The sequence below is a fragment of the Artibeus jamaicensis genome, unplaced genomic scaffold (genome assembly GCF_021234435.1).
Source record: "Artibeus jamaicensis isolate MK-2021 breed Jamaican fruit bat unplaced genomic scaffold, CSHL_Jam_final contig_1016, whole genome shotgun sequence".
Classification (NCBI taxonomy): domain Eukaryota; kingdom Metazoa; phylum Chordata; class Mammalia; order Chiroptera; family Phyllostomidae; genus Artibeus; species Artibeus jamaicensis.
The window spans coordinates 341006-353447 of NW_026521195.1; the positions used below are offsets into that span (position 1 = coordinate 341006).

A 12442-nucleotide genomic window follows, 5' to 3' on the forward strand; every position below is an offset into this window, starting at 1 on the left:
AATGTGGATCCCAGGGGCAGAAGTTTGTCTGTTTTTCTAAGATTTTTATTTATTTATTTCTGGAGAGAAGGGTAGGGAGGGAGAGAGAGAGAAACATCAATGTGTGGTTTCCTCTCGAGCGCCCCCTAATGGGGACCTGACCTATAACCCAGGCCTGGACCCTGATTGGGAATTGAACCAGTGACCCTTTGGTTTGCAGGCCGGTGCTCAATCCACTGAGCCACACCAACCGGGGCACCAAATCCACAAGTTTTGAGCTTCCAGAAACAATCCTCTGCAGACTGTGCCCTGGATACGATGGCCATCTGCCCCTTCGGATCTCGGGAAACAGACAACAGGGCCCAAGTGACCGGATGGCACCAGGACACCTGCCCGGCAGGCCCTCGGGTGCCTTCTCGCTCAGAGAAAGAGGAGATGCCTGTAATAGCATCAACAATTAAAAACAAAACACTGTTCTTCCTCTATCCAATTACTTTTGCACTTTTGTCAAAAACCAGCTGGGCCCCTGTGCGTGGGTCTGTCCCTGGATGGCCGTCTGTCCCATGGTCTTCGTGTCCCCAGCCACTGTCCTGGCCACTGGTGCCGCAGCACCCAGGCCTCCAGAATTGGTGAGCTCGTCGTCCACAGGTTTGGGGGAAAGACACTTGCCCTCCACAGGGTGCTGGGCCTTTCACAGGTCAGGTGACCTTCCTGACCTCGTCCCCACACAGAGCAAAAAACAGAGGGTTTGGGACATTTTCTGAGTGTTTGGTTTACTTTTGTCTGATGGGCGGAACAACATTTCTCTAAACACTGGAACAATTTAAACACCGCACAATCCTGCCTTCCATCTCCACAATCGTGTAACTGTGACTGTCATGTGTGGGGCTGCAGCCCCCGAGGGCACCGAAGTGCCGGCCCCCAGACCTGCGACTGTCACCTGGTTTCCAGAGGATGTGACTCAGACGAGGTCATGAGGAGGGGCACTGAGCCAGTGCCACTGTGTCCGTGGGAAAGGGGACACCTGGGCAGAGAGATGCTGCAGGGATGTGCCACGTGAAACTTGGGGTGATGAGGCCACAGCCTAGGAGTCTGAGAAGTGGGGGGCCTAGAACAGCAGCCCCCCAGGGGACGTGGGGACTCCAGCGCTGTGTGACAGTGCGTCCCTGTGTGCGGTGCTCTTCTGGCCTCCACCCTCGAGTCCTCAAGTCCTCACGTGACTTCTTGCATCTCTGCTCTAGCGCCCGGGCGTCGGCCTCTGGCCTGGGAGACGGCGCTTCTCCCGCGTGCACATCTGTGCAGGGAACATCTGGTCGCCACTGGTCTGTCTGCAGCGTCATTTCCAGGCCTGACCTGCACGTCCTGCTCTGCCATGACTGGGGGCCACCGCTCCCCGCATTTGTGCGTTCGTGCCGACAGTCCCTTCCACACCAGGGCCTTGTCTTGGTGGGGGACTCTTCCCGGGAGGGGCTGGGGGTCTGACTTAAAACATGAAGAACGTTGATAAAAGTACATTTTCCTGCACTCACCCCAATCACTTGGCCATCAGAAGCTGCCACCAAGGGGCCGCCCTCTGCCCCAGCCACGGGTGCGTCCTGCCATTCTTTGGGTGGGAGCTGGGGGCTGTCGGCCAGGCCCTCGACCCTCAGCAGGAGTTCATCCAGCAGGCCTGCTAACTCGTCCAGCAGGCAGGCCTACAGGGACGAGAACCGGGAGACTCTCTCGGGACCGGAACTTTCCCTCCGCCCTCCTCATCTGAAGCATTTCCCGGTCCCAACTTTAGGTGGCTGTGCTTTGTTAGCGATGACACAGGACCCGGGGTCCGGGCGCCCAGCCTGGAGGTCCCATCTCGGTCCCCCACACACTGTGTCACACGCAGATGTGCACACCTGGCGGGATCTGAGTCAGGTCTCGGATAGAGCAGGGTGTGCTTGTCCCCCTTGCCGACCCCCCAGGGCCATTCTGAGGCTCTAAGGGGCTACAGGGGGTGGGGGCCGGGGGGCTGTGACCCTCTGGGGTGGTGAGTGAAATCCTGGGCCCACAGGGGCAGCCTCCAGTCCCTCTTCGGTTTCTTAGAGCAGAGATCTGCAAGGGGGCCCATGAAGGGGGCGGGGGCTGGGGTGGGCCACGAGTGCTCACGGGACTCTCGGCCGGGCCTGCCTCCTCCTCCAGCACCGGCCTCGCCAGCCCCAGCGCAGAGCTCGCCTGCTCCCAGGCGTAGGCTGTCACGTCTCCCAGTGTCACAAGAGACCGGCCTCGGAAAGATTTTCTTTTGGGGGTAAAAGCCCTAAGGGAACCTCTCAGCTGCGGGGAAGGAAAAAAAATGACAAACTGCATTATCCAGCAGAAAACTAGCTTTTTCCATTTGTTTGACGGTGAGAGAGATGGTATCCAATGAAGGCGTTGCTTTTCCTGTCAATGAGACAGTAACCTTTCAGCAAAAATGGAAACGCTCATAAATTGAACTAAGTGGCAGCAAGACAAGCTGAGCAGTGAAAATTAACCCCAAACCGCTGAAGCAGTGTAAGCCACTGGTGGTGTGTGCATCCACGTTTGCACACGTGTTTGCCTATGTGCAGGCACATGCATCTGTGTGTCTGTGTGTGTGCATGCGTGTGACATGACCAGGGTTGTAAATGGCAGGTCAGCAGGAGGATGGGACCCAGGGAGCCCCGCTGCCAGTGCAGCTTTGAGCCCCAGGAACCTGCCCATGGTGCCGGCTGACGCAGCGACACTTCAGAGGTGGAGAGACACAGACACAGGACGAGGGGCCGGTCATCCACGGAGCGGCAGGAGGGATGGGGGTGTGGCTCGGCACTGCAGCCCAGGAGGCTCCCTGAGGAGGCAGCTCCCTGGAGGGACTGGCCATCTTGCTGAAACTGTTTAGCAACTGGGTTCAGGCCTGCCTGGCGCAGAGGAGGGGCCTCAGGGACTCACAACCATGAGGTTTGGCCGGCAGGTGGAGGTGTGCATGGGGACCAAGGACTCTCACCCCAGGGACCTCGGAGTCCAGGGTGGGGCACGCACCAGCATAAACCACAGAGCTGTCCCTGCTGTGAGGAGGGCCGCGCAGCACCTGGACGCCACCCGCAGGTCAGACTCGGGGAGGCCCCGGGAGGTTTCTTTTTGGCCACTTCCTGAGAAACCGAACAGCAGCCTGTGGAAGGTGTCCGCAGAGGTGCCAGATGGTGGGGCCCAGGTGAAGAGTGGAATTCCACGCAGGTGGGAGTGGGCAGCCAGCACCAGGAGCCCAGCCAGCTGCAGGGAGGAAACCTGCCAGGTTGGCCTCTGAGTGCTGGGCCATGGGAACCCCAGACTCAGGGGGGGCTTGTGAATGCTGTACAATAAGGAGCACACCTTAGAGAAGAGCAGCTTTTGGATTACTGATTGCATCAGCCAGGTGTGAGAACTCAGTCCCAGCAAGGCTGGTCCCATCCCCCCAGGCCCTCCCCCTTCCCAGGTGCTCAGTCCTGGCACCTCCTCTCCTGGTCCTGTGCCATCTGCACCCCGGAGCCGCCAGAGGCCATGCTTGCTGCCAGGGGTACCTGTCTCACATCTCTGCTCCCAGCACCTGCAGGGGCTCAGTTAAACGAACCCCTTAGGAAAGGTGAGGACAGAGCAACCTTGTGTTCAGTTTAGTTCTGACATCTCCTTGGCTGGTTGTGGTAACAGACCAGGAACTGGGCCTGTGAGCCTTGGGTGGTGTCTCGGACCCAGGACACGTCCTGCTCTCCCCACCCACCCACCCACACAGCACAACTCAGGGGAGGTGCTGAGCCTGCTTCGAAAGCGCCTGTCAGGCAGTAAGTACTACGCACGCCCGTGATGCCACCAGCACCAGCACCGTGCCACAGAGAGCTCGGAGCAGGGCAGTGTCCATGTCTGTAAGTTATCCCCGTGGCCGCGGACACGGGGGTGTAAGACCAGCCGAGGGGGCTCTGCATTCAGGGCGGCATGCCCCTAGTCAAGGCTCACTGAGGAGAACTCAAGGACGCTACCAGTTCATTGGGCAGTAACTTGATGCAGGGGCCTCACCGCTGGTGCGAAGACGCCTGAGAGGGAGCGGGACGCCGTGGCACTCTGCCAGCCAAGCGGACGGAGGCACCTCAGGGCCAAGAAGAAGGAAAGGGCTCCCTGCAGCCACCGCGCCCTCTGCAGCAGAAGAACAGGGTGTCACACGGACATGGCGCACAGGCGGCCTCTCCCCCGTGGGAGACTCTCCCCCGTGTGGCCCCATGTCAGGAGGGCATCCCAACAGGAATAGGGAGATTTGCAACACCTTTCAGAAGCATTGGCTCTGGTTCTGACCTTTAGCTCCTGTGGAGGGCAGGCCCACTGGGGCTGTATACCCTGTCACGGCCTCGGTGACAGAGCAGCACAAGCCCAGCACTGCACGGGGCTGCGGAGAGTATCCCTGCCTGTGGGGCCCTCCGGCCTGGACGTGCATGGGGCGTGTTTGCTTCTCACGCACATTTTTAAAGTCTAACCTGGGTGAAGACTAGCTGCATCTGTTCTATAGCGACGGAGCCTGGGGCTCGGACGAGCAAGACGACTGGGCAAAGCTGCCAGGCTGCAGAAATAGCAGCGGGCTCCCCGGCCATCTGAGTCCATGTTGGGCACACCGGCCCATGGCCGGGGGCCTGAGGGGGCCGCTCACCTTTCTACAGGTGGGCTCGCTGTGAAAACCCTTAGGGGTGCATGAGCTGATCTGTTCTCACCAAGGTTACAAATCAGAGAGAAGAAATGCCAGCTGGAAGTTTTGCAGTCCCTGTGGACAGGGGACCAGGACTTGCCCTGTGCCTCCTTACTCACTGGTCAAGGTCAGCTGCACCCATGGTACTGGCACCTGGCTGGAGACCCAGGCCCTCCATAGGGCATAGCTCTCGCCTGAGAGCTCAGAGTGTTAGCACTCAGTTTGGGATGGCTTCCTGGTCTGGAACCTTCTAGAACATGTCTGAGCTCTTCCTTTGGGTGGCCTCTCAGAGCCCTGTGTGTGTGGCCTGAGTGCCTGTCGTACCTGAGCCCATGAGGCCACGAGACTGAGGTCCACAGACCCTGGCAGAAGCCCCTGCTGGAGCTGGTTGGTCGCTTCTGCCATTAGGGAGAGCAGGTGGCCACAGGCTGCGTACCAGGCAAGGCCCGCTCCGGCGATGGGCAGCTGCCAAGTGCAGAGAGAGGGTGTCATGTAGGCTTGCAGACAGGCTGCCGCGCCACAGCCCTGGGAGCAGGCAAATGACCAATATCCGTGCTGCCCAGGCACTGGTGTGGCCTTGAGCCTGGGGAGCAGGTGCGCCCGCAGCTTCCCACCACAACTTCCGAGGCTGTGAGCCCATGAAGACAGGACAGAGGGGCCACCTCCAGCCAGTTCCCGGGCCGCCGCCAGTAGCCGAGGACGCCCTTCTCCGCCAGGCCGTGCAGCTGGAGGCACAGGTGGGCCAGGGTGAGTGCCAGGAGGGCCAGCTGTGGGCGCAAGACAACGAGATGCCACAGGTACCGATATGGTTGTGTGAAGGCCTTGACTCCCAGCTGGCACCCGGGGTGGGCCTGGTCCGAGCTGGTTTCGGGCCGTGTGGGGCCTTGGGGTAAAGTGGTCTTCACAGGGCCGGGGTTATCCAAACCTTTGTACCCACCGGCACCCAGAGACCCTCCCACCCCACCCCAAGGGCGACAGGGACACAGGGAGCTTGAGGCGGGCCTGCCTCTATGGAACCCTGCCCCGGTGTGTCTCCTATCCCTACACCAACCCCGTCCGTCCCCACAACACTCAGGAGCTGGGGCCTGTGTGTGTATGGGAGACACCTGACAGGTGCCCTCAGCCTGCAGCCCCCGAGTAGAGGACATTCTTTAAAGCCCTGTGTGCAGTCCTCGCAGCACTGATGAGTTATCTGTCCATCCACACCTCCGCTCGCTCGCTCGCTCACTCATTTGTTCACTCACTCGCTGCGAATGGAAGGAGACGGCAACAGCGAACTGTCCTGTCTGAGGTCATGAGGCCTTGCAGAGCCCCTGGGGACCCTTCCAGTTAACACTTTTACCCTATAAAAGCCTCTTTCGGGACGCTCCTCCCTCCCTCTGGGGATGGGGGAGGGTGCAGCCGCTGTGCACCAGGCGCGGTGGCCCCGCAGCCCAGAAGGTGGACTGGAATGGGGCATCAGTTGGGCAGCATGTCGTGCCCCACACCCTGCATGCTGACCTCTGTTCCCGCCTCGTGCTGGCTGCCAGAGGCCCTGTGTGCCCACCTCCTGCGCCCACCTCCCAGCCCGTGGCCAAGTGCTCCAGGCTGAGATGATCGCCACCCCAGCCCGAACTTGGCCGTGAAGCTGGAGGACCAGGAGCTGGGCCTCCCATGCTCCCGTCTGTGCTGGGGAGTCACGGGCACTGTGTCCCTCGGGGCCGCCTGTGTTTAAGTTTGGTATTTTGGCCACTGGGGAGGTTTTGTGTGAACTCCGACCTTCTGAAACGCTGTACTGGGCATCACTTCTGTTGATGACCGAGGTGTGCACCTCACCTGTGCTGGGCCTCAGTGCTGAGCCCCCACGGGACCTCGGTGCCCCCAATGCTCTGCCTGTGCACCAGCCGCACAGACAAGCTGGCCCCGCCAGGCCATGCCCGTCCTGTGCCCACACCTGGTGGGCTGCCCGCTGTGTAATGGGGTCACGGCAGGGTCTGGGTGCAGGGCAGGTGAGGGGCAGGCCCTAGGCCCGTCTGGTGGGTGTGGCCAGTCCGGTGGCACCCTGGGCTCCGAGAATGGCTGAGTGGCCGGTGAACCCACCTGGGGAAGCAGGAGGCGGAACCTGGGGGTAGAGTCGCTGTGGAAGATGGGGACGGACTCCACCCAGGTGGACAGGGCAAGGCTCCCGGCCGGGTTGAGCTTGGCAATAAGGGACACGCTGGCGAAGAGGCGGGTGGGGGGGTTGTAGAGGGTGAACCGCACTGACACGGTGCTGGTGCTGCGGTTGATCCACTGCCGGGCCCGGAGGCCAGTCAGGGCTGCGAGGGCGGCTGGCCTGCAAAGCATGCACGTGTGTGGGTGGACTCAGTGCAGCGGGGATACGCCCAGCCCAGGTCTTGCTGGTTCCTGACATCATGGCCCACTGTGCCCTCTGACTCCTGTTGTCTCTGCAATCATGTCGCAGGGACACCAGCCTGGCGTTGCCTGGGCTGTGTGTGCACCTTGAGTCGGCCGGGTGTGCCAGAGCAATGGGCGGGCCAGCGGGGATGTGCTGACTCTCAGCACACTGACCTGGTCCTGCCCAGGGTGAGCTCACACCCCTCCCCGCAGGCCTCGGGGGCACTTGGGGCCACTCTCTGGACCTGTACATCGGTCATGGAGAGGGTTTTGGGGTGACACGCAGGCAGTGGGTCTTCAGTGAGTGCTGAGAGTGGCCCAGGAAGCTGCAGAACCAACCAGAACAGAGCAGGAGTCAGATGTGTGTCTCTCAGGCGTCCTAAATGGACCACACAGGGGCTCACACACTGACCCACCACATGGCCCCACGAAGCCCCCTCGCAGCCCCTGGGCTCCTGCTTGAGCTCTAGGACCAGCACCCACCCCCATCCCTGAAAGGCGGCATCTGGGTGACCCCAGTCTGGGACGTCTGGTGCTCCTGTCATGGACAGTCCAGGGGACGTGCCATCTTCATCCACGCCCTCCCATTTGGACAAGGTATGTGCCACTCTAGTTTTGCCCAGAAGTGCCCTGAACGTGTGTGAAGCGCCAGTGCTGGAGGTGCCGGCTCTGGGCCCCCCCTCGTCCCAGCGGAGGGCCTTGGAACGCTCTTGGGTTACTATTTATGAAACGAGACGGCTGGGACAAGGAGGGGCCCAGCTGGCTACTAGAGATGGTGCCACAGCCCACGCCCTCTGCCCGTGGTCACCCAGACTGTTCTCCTTTGATGGGTTGTTAGAAGTAACAAGGGAGAGAGCGTGTTACCTCGCACGGACTCCCAGGAGGAGCCTTGAGCTGTCGGAGTACGGGCGGGCCCAGCAGGTAGCACTTGCCCCCGAGAGCACCGGGCTGCAGGGAGGAGGACGCGGAGTCCGTGACCCTGGGGGCCCAGCACAGTCCACGCCACCCATCAGAGGATCAGAGCCCGACCCTCTGTCCTTCCACAACCCCCTAAGGATCAAATAATGTCTGGAGAAAGACAGAGGCCACCTCCCCAGTCTTCGTGTCAGCCCAGGTGACCCCTTTTCGTCTCCGCTGCTGTTTCTCCCACATCACGCGGCTGCCCCACGACTGACAGCACGAGACCCGCTGTGTCTGAGGCAATGCCAGACGAAGTCGTGTTTTTAAAGGCAGAAAACGAAAGGCAAGGGCTGGGGTCAGTGCACAAGATGTACATTGAGGGGCAACTTTGTCTTCAGAACCGAGACAAGCCTGGGCCTCTTCTGGAGGGTTCTGATGCTCCCATCTCAGCTGTTTGCTCTCTGCTGTCCCCAGAGGCCCATGTCCCTGTGTCACAGCATGTGGGATTCAAAGCCACCGGCCCACAGGCTCTGTGCATGGGCCATGCCCTGTACCCAGCCCCACCCTCCCCCAGCACATGCAGGGATCTGGGGAAGCTGGCAGTGAGGGGGTGGGGAGGGGGCGGAGGGAAGGAAGGGGATGCGCTGTTGATGGTCCCGCCCCACGGCGGGTGGTCAGGAGCAGAGGGAAGCCCACCTGCTTGCCCCGCGTGCCCGTGGCGGCGGGCCTGCTCTCCAGGTACAGGCCATCCAGCAGTGTGCTCAGGCTCCAGGTCCACCAGGCGTCCACACTGCTCAGGCCGCCCACGCCCACGGAGCTTCTGGTGCTTCTTAGCCGAGAACAGAAAGAGCATGTCACTTCCTCTAGGAGGAATTTCAGGCAGTCTGCAGTGTGAGGGCCGACACAGGTGCCACTCCTGGCTCCCGGGAGGCCGGCGGGAGGGCAGAACGGCACATTCAGCCCTCGGGTGCTCCTCTGCCAACGCTCACTGAGCGCACCTGCATGAGCACCACCTGCCCGGATGCAGGCAAGCCAATGAGTGGGCTCGTGCGAACCACACGCAGACAAATGAGCAAAACCTGCTGGCAACAGCAGTTAGGAGAGGAAACGGGGTGGGGACACAGGGTGAGCGGGCAGGTGGAGCCTGAGGCCATGGCTCTGCACAGGCAGCACTCAGCCACGGGAGCAAGCCCAGGGAGATCCGTCCGAGGGCCGGTCGGCGGGACAGAGAGGCAGAGAAGGGAGGCTGTTCCACGTGCTGCTGCTTTGTCGGGGGTTCACGTTGCCACCTGGACTCCACTGAGTTTGGAAAGACTTCAAATGGAAGTAGCTGTGAGAGCTCAGTACAGCGACCCTCTCTTGTTAAAGGGCGGATGCCCAGCAGCCCACAGCCACACTTCTCGGATGAGGGAACTAAGGCCTAGGGTCACCGGTTGAGGGCCGAGTCCAGGGCTGCTCCCCCGTGGACCCCTCCTGGCTCTGCTGCTTCTACTGGGGTGCAGGCAAATGCTGAACCCCAAGAAGCTGCTGGCATGCGGATGAGGCTCTGGGGGTGAGTCTGTGGCGAGGTTGGCATCCTAGGGGCAGCTTCTGAACCCTCCAGGCAGGCCCCTGGCTCTACCCCCATACTCTGCACACACGGCCAGCACACGTGTGCTCCACTGCCACACCGCTGTTGTCGGCACCGAGAGGCACACTCACACAATGGGAGATGAAAGGTAAGCCAGCAAAGCCAGCATTTTTTCGGGTTGCCTCCCTGGTCCAGAGAGAACCACCCACGTGGTGGCTTGGTTGTGCACACAGCGCCCCCTGCTGGCACAAACTGCCCTGCACGGGGTGGGAGCTGACAAGTGGGCTTGCTGGGCAGAGGGCAGGTGGCTGAGTCTCCGGACTGACAGACTGTCACCCTGGTCCTACCTGACAAGGGTCTGAAACCTGCCTGCCTTCTCTCCTGGCTGGCTGTCAATCACCTGCTCTCACAGAAGATCAAAATTAACATCCTTAAATAACAGATCATATTAAATAGATTCGCCGGCCACTACCTGTGCCAAAGGAATCCAACAAAAAAATTTGTATCAAATGGAGTTACTTTGTCCAAGGCCGCCAATTCACAGAAAAGGCGGACCAGCACCTCATCCATCACTTCCTGCCACGACTGTGCGTCACAACAGTGAGAAGGCAGAGCCAGGACCCCCCTCAGCTTCAGACACGCTGCGCGTGGGCAGGAGACACAGCCCGACACGTGGGGGACATGGGAGGGACTTTCTTCCGCTGTCCGTCAGTCCTTCCACGTCCACCCACCACGAGCATCTGCACGCTTAACAGCGGAAGGAAGCACATGAATGCCCGAGAGGCCGTGGGGCTGGCAGCTGATTGGCGTGGTGTCACCTACTTGGAGCCCAACGGCCGGTGACTGAAGGACTTAGCTGTCTACCCCCAAACGGAACTGCGTGCGGCTCCCAGGGCCTTGGAATGCCCTTGGGTCACTATTTACAAAATGGGACGCCACAAATGCGCCTGAAGTCTGGGGACGGAGGCCTCCTGGGAAGAGTGGGGACGAGTGTCCCCTAGGCAACGGCCTCTGTGTACTTCCTTGGAGGAGCGAGGAGAGGAGCCTCCCGGGGTGGGGGTGTCATGACTGGGTGGTCTGGAGCCTCTCTCCTCTCGGTTTGCTCAAAGCAGCAGAGTGCAGTGGCCCGGCCAGCGCCCATGGCCCTGAACACAGCACTCCGGGGCCAGCGAGGCTGGTCCACGAGTCCTACCTGGTGAAGGCATCCCGGATGGCACGGTGGAGAGCGCGTTCCTCCCAGGGGGCCTCCCCGTGGGTCACACACAGATGCAGAAGCAGCATGAGGGTGGACAGGCCGGCGTCTCTGTGAGGACGACGCTGAGAGTGAGCGTTTCCACGGCCCACCTGTGCAGACCCAGCAGCGTGTTTGGGGAAGTGGCTCCGCCTCCCCTGGGCGGAGGTTCCCATATTAGGGGTGGGGTCTGTGTGGAGAGTCATCGGTCTTGTTTTTTTTGCATCCAATTTTTTCTAGCACCATTTCTAAAGTGAATGGCCTCTGTGCTTTTTGCCAAAAAAGCTCAGCCAGGTGTATTTGCATGGGTGTATTTCTGGGCTCACTGTTCTTCTGCATAGTGTGTTTGTGCCGCCAAGCTCGCAGTGTCTCGGTTGCAGGGCTCTGGAGCAGGTCCTGAGGCCAGGTCGGGGCAGTCCTTGGATGCCAATGTCCTTTCCAGAGCTGCCGCAGCAGCCAGTTTAGTTCCTTAGCTCCCCTTGTGCCACACTGGAATGGGTTGGTCGGGACCCAAGAAGCTTGCAGGGTATCAGTGGGCATCACACCAAACCCACAGACCCAGTTGGGGAGGACAGACAGGCAGACGAGACCAGTCTTTTGATTGGAGACTGGTCTTTTGATTGGCGACCAGTCTTTCCCTGTCCCCTAGCTTGCTGATTTCTTTCGCCAACTTTGGGTGGTGTCCGGCATTCACGTTCCCCATGCTTCCTTCAAGGTCACCCACGGGCTGCATTTCCTTGGTGCTGTTTCGATGTCCCGTTCCCGCTGCCTGTACTATGGTGGGAACGCAGCTGGGCCCATGCCAACTGGACCCTGCAGCCCCTAAATTCTCCCGGGAGTCCGGGGGGCCCTCTCCACGGGTCGTCTGGGAGTCTCTGCAGGGGCTCTTCACGTCACCGGCCAACAGGCGGTTTTATTTTTTTCCTTCAAACCTGAGAGCTTGTCACCGACCTGCCTTGCGGATTGCACAGCCAGGGCGGTGAGTGGGAGCTGGTTCTGACCCCAGCAAGTGCCCCCCTTCCCCCAGCAGGGGTGGGCTTCACAGATGCCCTTGATGGGCCTGGGGACGCTCCCTCCTATTCCCAGTTTGCCAAGAAGATTTTTTGTTTTCATGAAGAAACGTCAAACTTTTTCAAATGCTTTTTGTATGTCTCTTGAGATGCTCGTAGGACTTGTCTTGGTCCATTCACATGCTGAGTCACGTTAGTGACCTGCTTCTCCTGTGTCTCTAATGCAGCACCCCTGTCCCTCTGGGTCTGCGCTGCGGTCTCCTGCCGTCCTCCGTCAGGGACCCTCTGGGCGCTGCCACTGGCAGCTGTGAGTGGGCACTGGGGCTTGACCCCGGGAAGACCCGGCTGCGGGGGGCGGGTTACCCCACAGGCAACGCATTTCCCACTCAGAGACACGGGACATCTGGCCCCTCCTCTCTCATTCTTTCTTGTGCTGGTCGTCTCGAGGTTCGGTGTCCAGACGTCCAGATGCCCAGCCCCAGTCCCACTGTTTCCTGCAGTGGCTGGTGCGGCTCCAGAGAGCAGCCCCTTGTCTCCCACCACCGCCCAGGTGTGGTACCCCTGCAGGGAGCTCAGGCTGGCCCTTCTCCACCAGGTGTCAGAGCTGGTCCCCCCAATGGATGACACTCTGGGGACCCATGAGTGGCACACGCAGCAGCACCGCATGGGAAGACATGCCAGGA

The 12442-nt window shown here is 60.6% G+C and overlaps 1 protein-coding gene across 1 annotated transcript in view; it reads right to left on the minus strand.

Annotated features, from left to right (window-relative positions):
* Window positions 1-409: 409 nt before the first annotated feature.
* PKD1L1 (polycystin 1 like 1, transient receptor potential channel interacting) overlaps window positions 410-12442 on the minus strand; it is a 51428-nt gene continuing 39395 nt past the window's right edge. Inside the window, exons 41-52 of the mRNA XM_053661259.1 lie at window positions 10711-10821; window positions 9728-9807; window positions 8474-8961; window positions 7913-7996; window positions 7223-7374; window positions 6752-6986; window positions 5194-5439; window positions 4997-5152; window positions 4015-4131; window positions 3007-3237; window positions 2119-2283; window positions 410-1673 (exon numbers count right to left, since the gene is read on the minus strand). Of these exons, the coding sequence (XP_053517234.1) occupies window positions 951-1673; window positions 2119-2283; window positions 3007-3237; window positions 4015-4131; window positions 4997-5152; window positions 5194-5439; window positions 6752-6986; window positions 7223-7374; window positions 7913-7996; window positions 8474-8961; window positions 9728-9807; window positions 10711-10821 (2788 nt within the window). The 3' untranslated portion in view covers window positions 410-950. The remainder of the gene's footprint in view (window positions 1674-2118; window positions 2284-3006; window positions 3238-4014; window positions 4132-4996; window positions 5153-5193; window positions 5440-6751; window positions 6987-7222; window positions 7375-7912; window positions 7997-8473; window positions 8962-9727; window positions 9808-10710; window positions 10822-12442) is intronic.